We start from the raw sequence: 21,602 nt of genomic DNA on the forward strand, positions 1-21,602 counted from the left end.
TTAAGCATTGCTATTGCAGTTGACATTTCTGTTTCTTCTATGAATAACCTCTAGGTATTACTGTGGCTTTAGACATTGTTTTCCTACCCCAAACTCACAAAAAGTAATGTCTTCCAGAAAGCCTGTCCTAATTATCTCAAACTAGTTCTGATCATTCTATCCCATTCACCCTTGTTATCATTTCTTTATATTATATATAAATATATGAATTTTTTTTATTTTAATTAATGCATTTGAATTCAACAGATGATATTAATGTCATTGCTTATTTCACTCATTTTTCTAACTTTTTTTTTCTAACTTTTTTTCACCGATGAGTTTTCTGCACTAGCTTATAAACTTAAAGGCAAGAACCATGCTTTCTTCTTTCTTTACATGACTCCATGGTCCCAGAACACCCAGTGAGACTGGAAAAGAATGAAATGATGGCTATATGTGTAGTATGTAGTTTGATTCCATACGTGAAGTAGACACCCAGAAAAGATTTGTAGTTAATGAATTTATCTTTGACCTCTGAAGAAACTGTGATATGATTAATAGATGTCCTCAGCTGTTTTTTGTTACCTTGGTATGATTAACTGCCAACATTCTTTAATCTACACATCCTAGACTTTTTCTCTGTGTCATCTTCACTCATCTTAAAATGATGCAGCTTGCAGTTGGTGTAACAGATGAAACAGGAAACTAATTAGCAGCTGTTGTCCATCTGTGTGTTTATATTAAATATTTTAAAATAGAAATGTATTTCCATTCTGAATACTTTTTCTGAAATTCATAAATCCTAAACTTGGGTAAATGCTATAAAATTCAAAACCAAGACAGAGCCTTTACCATTTATCTTCATGATAAAGCAAAAATAATTTTATGCCAGAATCAGGATTATAGTAATTTGAGGCAGATGTAAATTTTAAAAAGCAAAAAAAGTCTTAACTTTTTTAAGTTGCTTTGGAATTGAGCCCCCAAAGCAATCAGATTGAAATCTGAAAAGATACAGCGTTCAAAAGATGTCATACCCTCTGAATATATTCTTTCTTCACAGAAAGTGATGAGTACATACACTTTTGAGAAAGCTGCATGCGTTCTCTGACAGATTTATTTTGAAACATGCTTCTCCTTTCTCTTTTTCTACCTTTCTATTAAGTGCGTGGTTCTTTGACATGTGATCAACTTAGAACTCTACAGAGAGTGCTATTAATATTGGTAGCCATCTTCCAAGTTGAAGATGAATGTCATGGCTTTAGGAAGAAAAAATACTGTTATTCATTTCACTCAAGTCAAATAGGCAAATGTTTCTTATGTTCAAAAATGAAAGGGAGAAGAGTATTATCTACAAGACGAGTATCAAATTGCATCAGTCAGGTCAGGTTGGTGTTTCCCTCTATGCTTCAGTTTATATGTGAAAAGAAAATAGTCATTGTGTTTATGTAACTTTCAGTATTTCCATAGAATCACAGTATCTTATTCTGATGTTAGCTAGTCCAGACTTTCACCCAATGGAGGTATTAAGGAAAATCTGCAACAACTTAGCCGTTAGGTTTTTGTCTGAATTCTTTTAGTGAGAAAGATCTCTACTGCCTCATGAGGTAGCACATTCTATTGTTCCATGTTGGTTAAAGTAAGTATGTTTTTCCATTACCCAGAGCCAGTCTTTCTTCCTGTGTCTTTCATCTGTTAGCCCTAATTCTGCCCTCCAAGCAATGCCAAATAAGTTGGCTTCCTCTTTTACATGATATTTGAATACACAATTGTTTCACCTTAATCCCTTCTCAAAGTACTGTTTATGATTATATGTTTAGCAGTATCTTTTCTTTCATCCCCAGACAATATTATTAGCCTATGATATCATTATAATTGAGTAATTAAACAGTATTTACTCCCAAAGCTACTGTGGATAGACTGACTTGAAATCAGGTTTCATTCAGCTCATTTACTGAGTGCCTACAATGTGCAGGAATTTGGTGGGGCAATCAGGAAGCCTGGATGAAATGAGACCCTGTCTTGTGAGAGAGTTGTATACTGCTGCATCACCTTTACAAAGTTTCCTTTTATCACAATTTGTTGCATCTCTTTATCCTTTTAAGTTTTTTTAACATCAAATCCCGTTTTGACATTAATATTACTACTCCTGCTTTTTTGCTTATTTACATTTGCCTGGTGACTTTTTGCCCTGTTATTTTTTCTTTCTTTCTTTCTTTCTTTCTTTCTTTTTCCTTCTTTCTTTCTCTTTCCTTTCTCTTTTTTAATTTTTCTTTTCTTTCTTTTTTCTTCTTTTTCTCTTTCTTTCTCTCTTTTTTTCTCTCTTTTTTTCTCTTTCTTTCTTCTTCTTTTTTATTTTTTCTTTTTTTTTTTTGACAATCTTACTCTGTCACCCAGGCTGGAGTGCAATGGCGCAATCTCGGCTCACTGCAACCTCCACCTCCCAGGTTCAAGTGATCCTCCTGCCTCAGCGTCCTGAGTAACTCAGATTACAGGCACCTGCCACCACGCCCAGCTAATTTTTATATTTTTAGTAGAGACAGTGTTTCACCATGTTGGCCAGGCCGGTCTCGAACTCCTGACCTCAAGTGATCCACCTGCCTCAGCCTCCCAAAGTGCTGGGATTATAGGTGTGAGACACCGCGCCCAGCCTAGATTTAGCTATATTTTTTATAAAGGACTGTGTGTGTGTATTTCACTACTGTTTTCTCTCCTCCAACTTCCCCTACCTTGAAGTCTATGTTCTGAATCATTTTTTCACTTACAGTCATTTTTCCAGAACATTACTTGGTGATTTGTCATCTGAATCTTTGCATTTTAACAAGTATCATTCTTCCATTTTGATTGGTGAATGACTGGATGTAGGATTTGAGGGTTGTATGGCTTGAAGAGATATGTTGATGTTAATTTACTATTTTCTAGTTTTTGGTATTGTAGGTAAGAAGTCCAAAGCTAATATTACTTTTTCCTTTGTTAGTAACCCAATCTTCCTATTAAATATTTGGTAGCTTGTAAGATTTTCTGTTTATTTTTGAAATTCCAAAATTGTACCAGGACATATTTAGGTTTATGTTTTTGTTTTGCTTTTTTTTTTTAAATCAGTCTTGCCTGGAACTTAGTAAACCTTTTCAATTTCCAAGTCCAGCTCTTCTCAAATAAATTAAATTTTCCTCTTTTCCCCCTCTATCTCTTCCTTTATTTCCTTATGGAATTCCTATTGGTAGTATGTCAGTCTCTTGCTCTGTCTTCTTCTTATTTTCTGCATGACTTCTGTCTTTTGTACTTTTGCACAATCCTTGGAGATATTTCTACCACTTGATCTTCCAAGCAACTAATTGAATTTTTGACAAGGACTATACTTACCTTCATCTACTAAATCTTAAAATTTGAAAATCACATATTTTGTTCCAGAACACAGTTTTAATGTCATAATTGAATCTGTATTAGTGTTTTAATTGCTTATTATTGTTATTAAAATTATCTATTGCCCCAGAAGTTTTATTTCTCTAGGGGATATCCTAAATATTATGCTCATTCTTCCACTATCCAGTTGGTTGTTACTTAGGTTGCTGGTATTTTCCTCTCCCTACTGAAAGTTCGATTTACCCTAAGGGTTCTGGAAGCTGCTAGGGTACTTTGGGCCTGGTGAGAATGGAGTTACAGTGGGAAAGAGGATCATGAGTGGCAAAAGGAAGAGAGGTGTCAATTCCTGGATTAGCAAAGCACAAAATGGCAGGCTGCTAGTCTTCTATTAAAGTACAAAAAATAAACAGTCCAAGCCTCTGTGCTTCCTGGACAGTTTTGTTATAAAGGCTGGGCTTTCCCAGCCTTTAAAGGATAGGGCAGTCTTAGTATTTTTTTCAAGTAGGCTTCAGACTTCTGGGTCAACCTAAAAAAATGTATAGCTTTGCCCTTGACCTGGATCCCAATCAACCACAAATTCTTAGAATCAGTGAATGTTAGAGATGAAAAAGACATACTCCAAATGTCCTCATTTTATAGATAAAGAGAATAATACCCCCTTCCCAAAAAAAATGATACTAGTTTTTCAGGATCGTCTAGGTAGTTAGCAGTAGAGATAAAACAGGATTCTAGACTTTGTGACACTCAGGTCTTCAATTAATGGCTTTATCTTCTGTTGCCTAGTACATACATTCTTAGCATTAAAGCAATTGTCTTGTAGAATGCTTTCATGTAATATTGGTACTCTAAGAGAACAATGGTTAGGTACTTAATAATTCAAATGAAAATGAATGGGAAGTGTTAGTAAATCAAGATTCATGTTAGTATTAGAATTATTTTTGGCTAGGCGCAGTGGCTCATGCCTATAATCCCAGCACTTTGGGAGGCCAGGAGTTCAAGACCAGCCTGGCCAACATGGCAAAACTCTACCGAAAATACAAAAATTTGCCAAGCATGGTGGCACACCCTTGTAATACCAGCTACTTGAGTGGCTGAGGCACGGGAATCACTTAAAGCTGGGAGGTGGAGGTTGCAGTGAGCAGAGGTAGCGCCATGCACTCCAGCCTGGGTGACAGAGCAAGATTCTGTCTTTTTTTTTTGAGAAGGAGTCTTGCACTGTCACCCAGGCTGGAGTGCAGTGGCACGATCTCTGCTCACTGCAAGCTCCACCTCCCAGGTTCATGCCATTCTCCTGCCTCAGCTTCCCAAGTAGCTGGGACTACAGGTGCCCACCACCACCCCTGGCTAATTTTTTGTATTTTTAGTAGAGACATGGTTTCACCATGTTAGCCAGAATGGTCCTGATCTCCTGACCTCGTGATCCACCTGCCTTGGCCTCCCAAAGTGCTGGGATTACAGGCATGAGCCACCGTGCCTGGCCGACTCTGTCTTAAAAAAAAAAAAAAAAGAATTATTTTTAGGCCAGGTGCAGTGGCTCATGCCTGTAATACCAGCACTTTTGGAGGCTGAGGCAGGCAGATCTCTTGAGCCCAGGAGTTCAAGACCAGCCTGGGCAACATGGTGAAACCGTGTCTACAAAAAACACAAAAAATATTATCCAGGTGTGGTGGCACACTCTTGTGGTTCCAGCTACTCAGGAGGCTGAGGTGGAAGGATCGCTTGAGCCTGCTATGTGGAGGCTGCAGTGAGCCGTGATCACACCACTGCACTCCAGCCTGGGTGATAGAGTGAGACCCTGTCTCAAAAAAAGAAAAAAAAAGATTTATCTTTAAAGGAATGGCTAAGCACCATCCAAATTAAATTAAAACTGCAGTTGTTAATGAAGAAAGATTTAAGTGATATCATGACATCCCTTTAAGATATGCCACTCTTTGCGAAAAGGGAAACTACTGATATATACCTAGAAAACTTAATCTGCTTAATCCAATAACCCCTGTAGTGGCAGTGGTGAGAATAAGTCAAATTTTAGAAGTACAAATTTTGTTTCTATCAGTATTTGGTATATACAAATAAGATTTATATGTTTAGATAAATGCTGATAAATAGCTTTTATCTGAAGGTGTTTTATGTGTAACAAAGTGTCTTTCATAATGCAAATATTACTATATTTAGAAGAAGAGTAGAGAAAACACAGGATGACTTTGAACCTAACACTACCTATGTGAACCTCAGTGTCTTCTTTTGTCCTGCCTTCCTCACAGAGTTGTGAGATTAACACATAGGTGTGAAAATGTATTTTTTAAAAACATTAGTATTGTCATTAATTTTATTTCTTGGATATTAATTGATCTTACATGTAGGAAGTTCTGTCTTAAATATAAGGTCAGATTATAATGTTTTGTAGTTTTAGCCTCCTATCCTTGAGAAAATTAATATACGCTGCTTGCTTTATGTGAGAAAACTGAGAAAATCATGAACTGTTTTCTCTCTATTATATTATTCATGATTATAACCCTTGTTACCTATTTCCTCGTCACTGTTCACAGTAATCTTTGAGTTTTAGAAAGAAAACTCAGTTTTTATATGTTAAAAATAAAGAGTCTGGGGAAAGGAATATGAAGTAAATATTGGAAAATATTAGCATTTGTCAAATCTGAGCGATGGATACATGGGTGTTTGTTATACTGTTATGTTGGAAATGTTTTATAATTTAAAATATAGCATGAATCATAAGAAAGCAAATTTATGATGTGAATAGGCCCTTAAGCTACAGTTAACCAAAATCACAGTTTTCATCTGAACATGGGATTCTGAATCATGTTCATTTCATTCCACAGAGTGATAGTAAAATGTTCACACATGCAGTTTTCTGCTGGTTACCCCAGACAAATCCATACCTCTTGCCATAGCATCCTCGCCCTTTTCTTTTCTTTTTTTTTTTTTTTAATTATTAAGAGACTAGGTCTAGGGCCAGGCACGGTGGCTCATGCCTGTAATCCCAGCACTTTGGGAGGCCAAGGTGTGCGGATCACTTGAGGTCAGGAGTTCAAGACTAGCCTGGCAAACATGGTGAAACCCATCTCTACTAAAAATGCAAAACATTAGTCAGCCATGGTGGCAGGCATCTGTAATCCCAGATGCTTGAGAGGCTGAGACAGGAGAATTGCTTCAACCCAGGAGGTGGAGGTTGCAGTGAGCTGAGATCACGCCACTACACTCCAGCCTGGTCAACAAAGCAATACTCCATCTCAAAAAAAAAAAAAAGAGAGAGAGAGAGACTAGGTCTCACTACATCACCCAGGCTAGAATGCAGTGGCTATTCACAGATGTGATAATAGCTCACTACAGTCTTGAACTCCGGGGCTCAAGCAATCCTCTCACCTCAGCCTCCCAGGTAGCTGAGACTACAGGTGTGCCACTGCACTTGGCCAGCATCCTCTCTCTCTGATGATTCTGGACAAGGGTCCGTTCTCATTAGACTCTTCCTTTTATGGTATATTACATGCCTTTAAAAAAAACTACACAATCACTTCTGATTAGGCAGGGAGTGAGTGGAACAAGCATTTAATAAGAAGCCAGAGTTTGTAGTCCTGGCTCTGCCATTTACCGCTCTATCTACACTTTGCCTCTCTGAATATAACTTGCCTTTTCTTAAAATGAGCATAGTAATACCTGTTCAGTCTAGCATACAGATTTGTTGAGAGATTATAGCATGCAACATAAATGAAGTTATAGATCCCCTGGCTGTTGTCATACATTAGTACTTGTCTCTCTAGTAAGGCAGGATGTCTGATCAAATCTCCAGACACCAGAAGCGTACAACAGAAAGGAGAGTTACAGAGAGTAACAAAGGGGGATAGAGTATGGCAGGACCAAAATAACTGGGCCAGAAGTGATAATGGACAAAATAACATTTACAACTTTGAGATTCAATGATTTTGTGAATATACTACCCACAGAGTACAAAGTATCATTGAGCATATTCTTTGAAACATGATAAATTTCAGTAAGGATTTGGAACAAAATCCCTTTCAGCTGATTTCTGCAAATTAGAAAATTTCATGTGGAGAGTTGATGTCTCTGAGGTTTTACAAAATAGGAAAAAAACATGCTTCCCAGATAATATGAAAATAATGAGTAAGGCTGGCGCGGTGGCTCACACCTGTAATCCCAACACTTTGGGAGGCCAAGGCAAGCAGATCACCTGAGGTCAGGAGTTCAAGGCCAGCCTGGCCAACGTGGTGAAACTCTGTCTCTACTAAAAATACAAAAATTAGCTGGGCATGGTGGCAGGCACCTGTAATCCCAGCTCCTTGGGAGACTGAGGCAGGAGAATCGCTTGAACCCAGGAGGCAGAGGTTGCAGTGAGCCAAGATTGTGCCATTGTACTCCAGTCTGGGTGACAAGAGCAAGACTCCATCTAAAAAAAAAAAAGTACGATAAAGCACTGAAAAGTACTTATTAGTAGTAATCAGCTAGGCCCCAGAACCTTTATCCCCCTACAAAGTTGAATACCATGATGGTGTGCATCTCACTGCTGCTTTGTTTACAGTAGCTTTACAATAATTCTATAGAATCAACATATTGTAGTTATATACTACAAGGTTTGTAAAATTAGCTAATATCTTTTTCTACTAACATAAAATTGTATTTGTTGATAGTATTCATTACCCAGTCAGTATTTTGAACCACATTCCATGATGCTGTGTTTGGGATGTTTTTTCCATTTACTCCATAGTAAATGAGGAACCATTGGCTTAGCATAATGATAATATGATCCAGCAAGGCAAGGAGCCCAGAACTCTGGGCATCAGGAACCCATCACATGTATATTGTATAGTATTTCAATACAACAGAATAATTTGCTGTCTTTTTTCCTAAATTGAAATGAAAAGGATTGATGAGAAATCTGTTCAAAATACATAGGTCAAAAATACTTTAAGTACAGCATTATTCAAAATAATTCTGAGATGTTTGCCCAACTAGTTTAACTTTGAAATTTATGTCAGGGATTTTTTTTAAGTCTTTAATGTTTTACACATAGATTCTACCTTCAGTTAATACCTGGGCACTTTTTTGGCTGCCTGTGCAATGACTGACTGAATGACTTTAAAAGGTCTCTATGTTGGTAGGCTGAACCTTATATGAGCCATTTTTCAAACTTTCACTTTTGGCCCTTCTCCTTGGGAGCTTGCTTCCCAGAGCCAGAGCTTGGGGACAGGCCAGTGCTAGAGGAAAAGAAGAATTTTACCCAGACCCTGTAAGAGAACCTCATAGTAAATGAAGCTATTCAGGTTGGAACCAGGCCTACCTTGCCATTTGGACCTTTCATATTTAGCTCTGTGAATGTATTTAAGTCCCAGTCTATGATTTTCTTGTGTGTTACTCATGAGTATTTTCCAGAATAAAAATCCCAAGCATGCTGTAGTTGAACTTTGCCAGTTTGTTAGGTATGTTTGTGTGATTAACTTGTTAACATAGCAGCAATAGTAATGACATATGACTTTCTTGAAAACTTAGTTTGTTCCAGGTACTATTCCAAGTGTTTTATATGTATTAATAGGATGTCATTTAATCCTCATAACAACCCTATTATGGCTACTTTACAGATGAAAAACTAAGGCAAAGAGAAGTTAAGCAACTTGTGCGTGGTTAAACATCTAGCAAGTAGTGGTGCTAGGATTTCCACTCAGGCAGTCTGACTCCAGAGTTCACATTCTTCATCTCTGTGCTATGCCACCTCCTGACTAGTTTATCTCTTATAGAGTCTGTGAAGGTTGTGTCTCTGGTAGGTCTCAAGTTCTCCCTACCTCTGTCACACCTGGATAAACATTGAAATTATATCCTAGTTACAAATCATGCTATCTTGAGTCACTAACTTTCCTTCTTCCTCTCTCATCAAATAGTGCATTAAGGTAAGGGGGCATGAATAAACTTCACTGTCATGAGATATTTGTGAGAACATATGCTGTCTCGTTGAGAGATCGTTTGTTTTCAAGTTAACAAAAACCTGCTGAAGCTAGCACAAGCAAAGAAGACATTTGTGGAAGGATACAAGGTTATCTCATAGAACCCAAGAGCAAGAATACAGCTGGGCCTCAAGGGAGATGAAAGGCAGGTAGCAGAAAATCAGAAGCCAGGGTTACTCCCTTTTTAGTTGTTCTCATTAGATGTCCATAGGGAAGAAAGGGAAAGAAAGAGTCAGGCGGTATAAATAGGTAAGAATTTTTCAGTAAACAAGGGTATGGCTAGATATATACTCCTCAAAAAGTATCTTTTCTGTCCTGCATCAATTGAAGGGAAATGCCAATTACAGGTCACATTGCCCAGTAGATTTGTATGGATTTAAAGTAATAACTAAACAATCCCTTTCAACTACTCCCAATCATCCGGTCCCTTCATAAGTCTTGATTCTTGGCATTTCGTTTATTCTCACCTGATCAGTCTCAAGTTAGGACTTTTCAACTGTTCTGACATCCAAAGATAAGACCCCTGTTTTCACCTCTTCTCCCCAGACCTTCAACCTGTACCATCAAAGAGCCTGTTGCACTTGCCTTTTCAAGTGACAGTCAGGAACCTGCCTAGCTTCCATTCCTAATATTCATCCTGTATTCATATCCTATGTGAGTAGTTCATACCATCTCTGCTTTCCTTGTCCTTTTTCCCCTACCTTTTCTCTCCCCAACATTATGAATACCTACTGGCTTTTCCTATTTCTAGGGATCCTCCCCCCTCCGTTTCCTATTAGATAAACACCAAATTCATGAGCTTGAGGGTTCTTCAAAATCATGTCCCATCCTACCTGTCCCAGTCATTCCTACTCAAGTCCTTCACTCTAAGCAGGCCATTTTCCACAGTGACCTAGAAACAGCACAGGCTTAACCATTATTCCAAGCCTTTGCTAGTACAGATCCTCTTGCTTACGAAGCTCTTTCCCATTCCTTTCCTTTCCACCTCTCAGAATCCAGCTCATTTCTCAGGGCCTCACTTAAGACATTCTCTCTAAAGAGTCCTATGTGATCTTTCCAACACCTCAGGTAACCAATTGTCCAGGATTGCCTTGGATTCCTAGGACATCTGACTTTAGTACTAAAACAGGAATATTCCTAGGCAAACCAGGATAGTTAGACATCCTCCAGCATCTCATTGTCTCCTTTCATTATAGTGGCTTGTTAGAACAAAAAGCCCTGTGAAATCGCCAGTAGCCACTACTTCAGCATGTACAAGGTCCTTTCTCCATAATAAGACTTAATGCTCCTGTTAGGCAGAGACCCTTTTGATTCCCACTTCATACAGAATATAGTGCTGTACTCATGTTAATGCCTATTAGTGAATAAGGCGATATAATTTTAAGTTGGCACTATATCTAAAATCTTTTCCTTGTGTGTTAATTTCTTTGTCTTTATTTTTTTCCAGCCCAGATGACTTACTCAATGCCTTGAATGAGGGTATCAGTCGTGCTGATGTCATCATCACATCAGGGGGTGTATCCATGGGGGAAAAGGTATGAAAGATAGGGCTCGTGAAAATGTATCTGCTGTAATATTCTTGCATATGGTCGATTAACTGTGGTCTGGTAGGCATCTGATATTCATAACCAGGCTCCCACAAAGCTGAAAATCCATGGGGCTTCAGAAATTACTGGTCTATCTAAAAGGGATACAATGTGGATAGGTCAGGGAGCTTACCCTCAGGAGCAACCTGGAGAATCCCACAACTTACAGAATGGTTTTTGCTATTCCCCTGGAAACTTCTGACCTGTTTCTCACTCTATTTTACTACATGAGGACATCCTTTATGCATGATATTTACCACCAGGGTAAAACTCTAAGATCCTTCCTTCTACTCAAATTTAAACATGACTCCCCAGGAGCCAACCAATTCACCCTCCATATATTCCAAATCTACCAAGAATGCTTAGCTCCCCTTCCCCACAAGGAAGAAAGGGAGGATTAGGCATTCCTTTTGCTCCTCCTTACAAAATAATAATAATAATAATAATGAAAATATGGCCAGGCATAATGGCTCAAGCCTGTAATTCCATTACTTTGGGAGGCTGAGGTGGGTAGGTTGCTTGAGCCCAGGAGTTCAAGACCACCTGGGCAACATGGTGAAACCCCATCTCTACAAAAAAAATCCAAAAATTAGCTGGGCGTGGTGGCACGTGCCTGCAGTTCCAGCTACTTGGGTGCTGAAGTGGGAGGATCGCTTGAGCCCGGGTGGTCAAGGCTGCAGTGAGCTGAGATCGCACCACTGCACTCCAACCTGGGCAACACAGCAAGACCCTGTCTAAAAAAAAAATATATATATATATATATATACACACACACACACACAAATATTTTATGGACTAAGTGTATTTGTAGATGGTATATACTTGTGCCTATAAAGACCACAATTTGAATATTTCAGTAACACTAAGTTTACATTTCTTAATGAAATGTGTTAGTTTACGATGACTATTGGGTCCACCGAATAATGTTATAAAAGTAAAATATGCTTTACTAAATAACCAACCTTAATTTTTGGCTCAAAGATATTTCAGCGTAAAATGTTTTGCCAGCTGATAATCCTTTTCCATGTTTTCTCTCACATTAATGACTAAACTGAAAAATTACAAAAATACTGTCATAGCAATTTTTACTAAAATTCATATTTTCTAAGAGTTTGATTTATTTTAAACTAGATCTTATATATATGATTGTTCTTGATCTCTGTCCTCTTGTAGCTATAAAACTGCCTAAATTTATAACCTGACTCTTTGGACAGTGAACTCTGTTGGCTCGGAGAACAAATGTCAGAACTTAGCAACCTGAACAGCAGAATACCTGCCCTCCATTCACAAACTTTAGTGTTAGAGCCTTTCAGAATAGCACTGCAGGTGCTAAAAAGTTTGGAAGAAAAAAATCTCACATTACATCCAGGAGTGAAAGTGTTGTAGTGTGTGTAGGTGTTCTTATAGCAGACAAATTGCTGGATTAGTGTTCCCTCAAAGTCTCCCAGAGTCTTTAGCCCCAGGTAGAGCAAATTGCCGCAGAGCTCTCCTGAGATCACAAAGGCTAGGGGCTGAGATCTGCACTGTAGTACAGCTGAAAGAGATAATTTGCAACGTGTCTGTTTTCATTACCATCAAACTGCCTGTGGTACTCTCAATATTACAAGAGCAAACCATGAAGTCAGGTCTATTTAAATGGTAAATTTGTTATTTCCAGGGTTTGTGTCTTGTATAATTTCTCTTAGTTTCTGATTAACCTAATTGTGGGATAATAGCTATTTGGCAGAACTAACGTTTATCTTTTCTAGTACTTCTGGAGAGGTAACAAACTCATAGCATATATAGGCTTGGCAATTGTGGCTCAATTGTTATAAGGACAGAACACTTCTCAACCTAACCTTCTTTATCAGTGCTAACAAAGATGTCAGTTATGCCAGGAATTTTCTCACCAGTAAACAAAGCCAATATAGTTAAGCATATTGGTTTTATTTATTTTACTCTCTGTATAATGAGATACTTACACTAAACCTTTAATTTACTAGGAAATAAATTTTAGGAACTGGGCATCCCACGGTATTCCTTAGGAGCTGCTAATTGTCCCTTCCTACCTCCTTGAGTGGGAATGAGATGATAGAGGAACCAGGAAGAAAGAGATAAAACATACATGCAGCAAATTCCTGCCAGCAAACAAGTTTTAATTCCAAAAAGAATTTAGGGTACCGCCATAGCAGAAAGAAAATAATAAAAGAACATTTGCTTCAGCCCAGGAGCTAAGCCTGAAAACCAGTTACTAAAAAGACAGGGAAACCAAGGAAAAATTCAGAAGCATTATGTAGCAGGCATGAATATTAAGGGCAGAACCTCAGGTATTCAAGAAATGTATTTAATTCCATTTAAATTGTACTCTAAGTGCCTGTGCTACAGGACTGGTGGGAAATTTTATTAAGCCACAACTGGAGCTTACTATCTCCAAGAATTATGCCAAGGAAACTGAAGGTACTTAAGCAGCACCAAAGCATCAGGGAGACACACCTAGTCACTGGTCTGCACTGGATACATCTAAAATATTCTTATAGTACCATTAGATCTCAAGTCTTTGCTCCTTTGGGCCATGCTAGGAGCACTAAGATCAAGTAGAGGCTGGAAACCTCAGAGCAGCTAGCCTCTTTGGGTGTATTTCACAGCCAAACCTTCTAAAGTCTGACCACTTCTCCAACATACTGCCTGCTAAACAGCAAGGAGGGGGGGCCCTGCTGCTTGTTGGACTCATAGACCAGTACCTTCTTCCCGCCAAGGAGAAATGATTCTTCCACAGTTACTTCCCTAAAGATCTCTCCCCTCCTTCACCTCACCCTGCCCTACATACCCTTTTCAAAGAGTTTCATTTTTACAAAACACTGAAAGTTTGTTAAATAGTTAAGCAGTATCTGCCTTTTGCCATGAAAACTAAAGAATCATATGCATTACTATAAGTTTTCCTCGACCTACAAAATTATTAAATAACTCAAAGACAATGAAAGGTGGCAATAATCCAGAAGGATGCACTAAACTGGACACCAGTGACCTTTTTTGCTCATTTCTAAGTCTCTTAAGTTTTGCTAATAGTGTCTCCACCACCCCTTATGATCAAAGTAATCACATAGATGATAACTGATCACAAAAAAGGCTGGTTTCATGAGGTTTACCCGATTACTTAGCAATAAGAGTGTTAATTAACCATGTAAGCTCCTTGATTTGTTTTGTAAGTCTAGAGCCATGTAGCCCTAGAATATTTAAAAGTAATTGGCTGGGCACATTGGCTCACGCCTATAATCCCAGCACTTTGGGAGCCCAAGGTGGGCAGATTGCTTGAGGCCAGGAGTTCAAGACCAGCCTGGCCAACATGGCAAAACCCCACCTCTACTAAAAATAAGAAATTAGCTGGGCATAGTGACACATGCCTATAATCCCAGCTTCTTGGGAGGCTGAGGCACAAGAGCTGCTTGAACCTGGGAGGTGGAGGTTGCAGTGAGCCAACCTCCTGAGTGCAGTGAGCCACTGCACTCCTGCATGGGTGACAGAGGAAGACTCTGTCTCAAAAAAACAAAACAAAACAAAACAAAAAATCAATATTCCAAACATACACATAAAAAAATTTTCTTTAATATTTCACTTAGTCCTACATCATTCTTGTTCTGCTAAATGTTGTGTTAGCAGTCTGCTTTCCTGAAGCCATCAGCTTTGATACTATATAAAAGTTAGCTAAGCTATATCACTTCAGAAGCCTGTACTCAAGAGGTTATTGTTTGATATCTCAATATCAATGTTAAAGTGCCTATTACTCTCCTTTTCCCTAATGCTCTAAATCTGTCTCTGTTTCGGACATAAACTATTGACTATAGCTTGTAGCAGAGCCTTCAGGCAAGCATCAGAGTAAAACAGAAATTCTCTGTGGATGACAAATACTTGAGAGCTGTGCTTAATTTACTTCCATAACCAATAATATCAGAATAGAAGATAAGTGACATTCTCTTTTGAGGTACATATGTAAGTATTTCACAGTAGGGTTTTTGTTTTGTTTTGTTTTGAGGTTTTTGTTTTATTTTGTTTTTTGAGACAAAGTCTCACTCTGTCACCCAGGATAGAGTGCAGTAGTGCCATCATAGTTGACTGCAGTCTTGAATTCCTGGGCTCAAGCAATCCTCTTGCATCAGCCTCCCAAAGTGCTGGGATTATAGGCGTGAACCACCATGCCAGCCTAGAAGTTTTAATCAGTGTTTCCTCTGAGGGTAAAACAGCAAAGGCATTGTCAAATTTCCAGAAACTTTCCCTAAAGCAAACAATTTCTGAAATATTTATATTAATAACAGTTTACCTATAAGAATCTAACCTAGGGCAGACTGAGTATCTCTTCTCAGATATGGCAGCTCCTCTCATGAAACTTTAAACAAATCTAATTATTCCCAGCATTTCTTTTTATAAGATGAAAACAAATCTGGGATTTTCTAGAGGCCCTCTAGGAAATTTTAAAGATGAGTTTTGGTAAGAAAAGAACATTTTTTCCTAAATTTTGGTCTGATCTTTAAAAGGCAAAAATCAAAAGAGTTATTAAAAAAGAATGGGGCACTTGATGAAGACCTGAGAAACTGTACTTGGTTACCTAATTTTTCAAAACAACAATAAAATATTTGAAAATGAACACAAAAGGTAACATAATTGTAAATAACCTTGGCTCAATTCATAAATGAGGAACCTTTGTTCTTCACTTTTTTATTTCTTTAAATAAAGATAAACAGCACAAAAAGGCAAATTACACAAAAAGAATAACCTTTCTTATCGTAGGACAGGCGTTAATCAGTACCAAAGAAAGAAGCACATCAAAACTCAGCAAACTCACTAAAATTTTAATATGTTTCTCAGCTTCACTTCAAACACAGTTACTAGAAACGAGGGCAAATACAATCTCATGAAAGTTTGTCCTTTATTATGCTCTTTTATATTCTGGAACAAACTGACACTTTAGAGCAAAGAGTAGTCTTCATAACCGTAAGGGTCCTTGAGACCTTTTAAGAGGACCTGCAAGGTCACTACTATTTTCATAATAATGTTAAGACTTTATTTGCTTTTTTTTTTTTCTTTTCGAGACAGACGCTCGCTCTGTCACCCAGGCTGGAGTGCAGTGGTGCCATCTCGGCTCACTGCAAGCTCCGCCTCCCGGGTTCATGCCATTCTCCCACCTCAGCCTCCCGAGTAGCTGGGACTACAGGTGCCTGCCACCATGCCCAGCTAATTTTTTGTTTTTGTATTTTTAGTAGAGACAGGGTTTCACCATGTTAGCCAGGATGGTCTCGATCTCCTGACCTCGTGATCCACCCGCCTCGGCCTCCCAAAGTGCTGGGATTACAGGCGTGAGCCACCGCGCCCGGCCAGTTTGCCTTTTTTATTCCACTTCTCTCATTCTCTTTCCTTTTCTCATGAGTGTATGCTTGAGTTCTTCCAGCAGCTAAATGATGTGTCATATCTCATCAGACTGAATGAACCAGATATGAGAATCTGACTTCTGGTAACCCAGAGGTTCAAGAGATTTTCAAAATTATAAAACAACGCATTGAAAATAAATTACTGGGCTGGGCGTGTGGCTCACACCTGTAATCCCAGCACTCTGGGAGGCTGAGGCGGGTGGATCACCTGAGGTCAGGAGTTCAAGATCAGCCTGGCCAACATGATGAAACCCCGTCTCTACTAAAAATACAAAAATTAGCTGGGCATGGTGGCGGGCGCCTGTAATCCCAGCTACCTGGGAGGCTGAGGCAGGAGAACCACTTGAATCCAGGAGGCAGAGGTTGGGTGACCCCAGATCATGCCATTGCACTCTAGCCTAGGCAACAAGAGTGAGACTTTCTCTCAAAAAGGAAGAAAAGAAGTTACTTATGTTAACATGAAATGGCTTTATTGTTTTTATTTTCAAATGAACCAAATGTTTTTTTAATTTCTTAGTTTTAATTTCTAATATAGTAAATATCCATAGCTATAGCTCACATAAACACTCTTAGGGATCCTTAATGAATTTTAATTTAAGAATATGTAAAGGGGTCTTGAGACCAAAAATTCTGAGAACCGGGCCTTAAGAAAAAAATATTATTTTTCCTTGAAAAACAAAAGAACACATATAGTTATACTTCTCTATCATTATTGCTCCTTATATAATTGCAACTACCCATATTAATTATGATGTTTAAGAAAATATCTAATATCTGTGTCATAGAGAAAACTAGGGAGCTTGGATAATTGAGAAATAATATGTAACCATTTTAGCAGACTAGCAAAGCTCATAAACGCAAAGAACACAACTTTCTACTGTGGGACACATCCCTTTTACACCTTGGTGTAGCAAAGACGAATCAACACATTCATTAACATGACCCAAAAATACAGCCTCTCCAGCAAGGTATATTCACCTTAAGAAGTACATAGTTATTAACTATATCGTTTTAATTTCTATATAATTAATAACTACATTCTTTTTAAAAAGCTAATATGCTTAATAATAAATGCTCTAATACTCTATCTTAGAAATTAGGTATCTTATGATGATTTATTAATTAATTCAGTTTAATATCAACTCAAGATTTTAAGTAAATAAAAATCTTAAATTATTTTGAAACTGACATACTATAAAACATAATAACTATTAACATTGTAAGGTTTTCAGAATAATTATTTGATTTTGTTGATCACAGTTTTATACTTTTTCATAATCTTAAATATTATATAGGAAAAATGTGAGATTATTTGATAAATAAGCCTATAGAAGTTTAGGAAAAACCCAAGTGAAATAAAATGTATACTTGTGTTATACTTAAGATTGATGTAAATAAGAGAAAGAACATGGCTGGGGTTTTTTTATTATTGTTATTTAAGTTTGGAGTTTGTTTTTTTTCTTTGTTTATACATATGTTTTGAGGCAGGGTCTCAATATTTTGCTCAAGTTGGTCTCTAACTTCTGGGCTTAAGCGATAATCCTCCTGCCTCAGCCTCCCAAGTAGCTAGCATTATAGGTATACGTCATCATACCTGGCTTTTGGGTTTTCTTAATAACTGGAATTATTAAGTTAGTCTCATTTGCTACAGATTTATCCCAATTATATGAACTTACATTCTCAAAATTATAAGTAGAATATTTTCAGTGTAGCATATTTAAAATATTGTAAGTTAAAATTATTTATTATGTAGGAATTTTAGAAATATTTTATATAAGAACTTACTATCTCTCTAAGCCAGTTAGAACAGGGCATCTTTAAGAGATGATATAATTTATGAATACCTTACAGAAATAGGAAGGAAAACACTTCACACTCACAAAATTAGGTAAATGTTTTTCTGTATTACAGACACGTGAACACACAGACAGATAAACACAATAGCTTCAGTTCTACTTACAACTTGAGCTGTAAGTCAAGAGTGAACACAGAACCATAAATATTCATCAGTCCACTCATAAAGAGCTATTTTCTTTCCTAGAGGTCACAAAAATCTTAATTGATTTGGCCTCAGAATGGACAATAAGAGAAATAAACAAGAAAGACTAATAAGCCAGATTCTCTGTCTTCTCTTAACCAAACAAAATAGATTTGTATCATCCTTTTACAGAGATCACCAAATGATTAGACCATAAAACCAAATCCCTAATCATTCCTGCCACAAGGGGCAATACCTTATTGGCCGTGTGCAGAAACAAAAACAGAACCAAAATGAATACAGAGGCCAAAATAGAGAAACCAAAAGTTACCAAAGTTACAGTTTATTGCTGCTTGGAATTCACTCCAGGAACCAAGGAAAGATGTACCCTTTGTTTGTTTGTTTTTGTTTTTGTTTTTTTGAGACAGTGTCTTGCTCTGTCTCCCAGGCTGGAGCACAGTGGCATGATCTTGGTTCACTGCAACCTCCACCTCCCGGGTTCAAGCAATTCTTATGCCTCAGCCTCCCGAGTAGCTGGGATCACAGGCGCATGCCATCACGCCGGGCTAATTTTTGTCTTTTTAGTAGAGATGCTGTTTCATCATGTTGGCCAAGCTGGTCTGGAACTCCTGGCCTCCAGTGATCCGCCTGCCTCAGCCTTCCAGAGTGCTGGGATTTCAGACTTAAGCCACCACGCCTGGCCTGTACCCAGGTTTAAGCCACTCATAAAGTGTACTTCTCTGCCAATGAAGTTTAACTGGCTCTGTCCAATGAATCAATGGAGCATCTCAGTGGAGCCTCTGGAATTGTTAAAGTTTAACTTTTTATAGATAAAATCATTAATCTTGATTTTGTCTCCTTTCTTGGCTTACTCACTGTACCTCGTTTTTGTAAATAAATTTAGTTGTTTCATAAGTGTTCGTAGTATGTATAACTTTTATATTCTACCTAGAAGTGATATTACCACTTCATATATAGCATAAGAATCTTACAATGATATACTTCTGTTTTTCCTCTCTCAACATCTGTGCTACACTTGCCATAAATGTCATATTTACATATATTATTGAACCTTCACTATATCATTATGATTTTTCTTTAAACGATCAATTACTTTTAGCAAATGTTATATGATATTTAAAAATCTTACATATTTGCCTATGTAAAAAAATTATGAATCTCATAAATATATAAAATGAACATGTTTCCAAGATTTTATTTAACTCAACAACGAGCAAGTAAGTAAGACGTTATGACCTATTCAAAGGAGAATTCAAAGAACATACCCATTTCAGCATTCTTGATTACCCAGGTAATCAGGTAATCAAGAATGCTGAAATAATTTGCTAATAGATGCAAAACTAATCTGTACCTACCACAGAATAATCAATTACATCTCCACTGGGCAGAATTCATTTGCATTTCTTTGGATTAAAATTATGTTCACTGGCCAGGCGCGGTGGCTCACACCTGTAATCCCAGCACTTTGGTAGGCCAAAGCAGGCGGATCACGAGGTCAGGAGATTGAGACCATCCTGGCCGACATGGGGAAACCCCATCTCTACTAAAAATACAAAAATTAGCTGGGTGTGGTGGTGCATGCCTGTCATGCCAACTACTCAGGAGACTGAGGCAGCAGAATCTCTTAAACCAGGGAGTCAGAGGTTGCACTGAGCCAAGATTGTGCCGCTGCACTCCAGCCTGGTGACAGAGCGAGACTCCGTGTCAAAAAAAAAAAAAAAAAGTTCACTGTCTTAGCTTAGGCTGCTATTTAAAAAATACCAAAGTCCAGGTGCAGTGGCTCACGCCTGTAATCCTAGCACTTTAAGAGGCCAAGGCGGGCAGATCCTTAAGCTCAGGAGTTCTAAACCAGCCCAGGCAACATGGCAAAACCCCATCTCTACAAAAACTATAAAAATTAGCTAGGCGTAGTAGTGCTTGCCTGTAGTCCCAACTAGTCAGGAAGCTGAGGTGGGAGGTCAAGGCTGCAGTGAGCTGTGTTCACACCACTGCACTCCAGCCTAGGCAATAAAATGAGACCCTGTCTCAAAATAACAAAAAATACCATAAAATGGGTGGCTTAACATTTATTTCTCATAATTCTGAAGGTTGGGAAATCCAAGATCAAGGTGACAGCATGGATGGGTTCTGGTGAGGGCCCTCTTCCAGACTGCAGATAGCTGACTTCTCCTTTTACCCTCGCATGGCAGAAAGAGAGCTAGCTAACTCTCTGGCCTCTTCTTATAATGGCACTAATTCTACTCATGAGAACTCCACCCTCATCACCTAATTACTTCCCAAAGCCCCCACCATGACATTGGGATTGGAGTTTCAACATATGAATTTGGGGGTGGGGAGGGACATATTCAGTCCATTGCATTTACTGTCAGTTTTATTCAGTTTCATTGCTGTAAAATAGCTGAAAAATACAAATAACCAGAAAGTGGGTGTTGCACTGGACACCCAGTATTCTTTTCTGCCCATTTCAAAGTCTTGCACAATTTTTCTGACCACTGGTGTTTCTCCTTACCTGAGTTGAAGAAGAGACTTATTCCTTCATCCATTCATTTTTCTTCTTCTCGTATGACTCTGGGGTTCAGAATATCAGACAAAGATCCTTGCTGCTTCAATAGGTAAACAAAAATATAAGAACAATGATGATTCTCAGCCTTTATCACTATGTCTGGTACAAGTTTTCTGTCTGTCAGAGGAGCACAAAGCACTTCTTCATGTTCAAAAAGAATGAAAAGGGCTATTTTTAAAAACAATTTTTTGCAAGAAAAATAAAACACTTTCATTCATTTAGCAAATATATAAGCATCTGCTTTCCAAACTCTGCATCATAAACTTCAAGGCCCTGCAACTCTGGCTTCTGCCTATCTCTTCAAACTCAGCTTATACCTCTCTCCTGCTCATTCACTACCATCCATTGCCTTTTCAGTTCTATGCACGCTTTGCCACTTTGGAAGCTTTCATTTGTATGTCCCTTTCTCTGGAATTCTCTTCCCTCCACACTTCACATGCTTGAATCCTTCTTATCCTTCAAGGCTTAGTTAATATATCACTACCTCTTGTAGAATGACCTTTCCTGTTCCCCACACCCTCATCATTTTCTATCCCAGCACCTGCTTATTCCTTCATCGCATGTACCACAAATTATAATTATTTTATTTGTTGGTTTACTTGTTTTTGGCTATTTCTCTCCAGTAAAATATAACAGGATATCTTTGTGTCAGGGACTATGTCTTTCTTCTTTACCATTAAATGCCTAGCACATATGGAATTCCTAATACATAATAGGCACTCAGAAATGTTTGGTGCACTAACAAAT

General features: G+C 38.1%; 1 protein-coding gene across 18 annotated transcripts in view; it reads left to right on the plus strand.

Annotated features, from left to right (window-relative positions):
• The window catches only part of GPHN (gephyrin), a 688,936-nt gene that overhangs the window by 640,044 nt on the left and 27,290 nt on the right, over positions 1 to 21,602 (plus strand). For all 18 annotated transcript variants that reach the window (XM_024231223.3, XM_054529737.2, XM_054529738.2 and 15 more), the window contains 1 exon segment: positions 10,756 to 10,843. In XM_024231223.3, the coding sequence (XP_024086991.1) occupies positions 10,756 to 10,843 (88 nt within the window).

Source organism: Pongo abelii, chromosome 15 (genome assembly GCF_028885655.2).
Source record: "Pongo abelii isolate AG06213 chromosome 15, NHGRI_mPonAbe1-v2.0_pri, whole genome shotgun sequence".
Classification (NCBI taxonomy): domain Eukaryota; kingdom Metazoa; phylum Chordata; class Mammalia; order Primates; family Hominidae; genus Pongo; species Pongo abelii.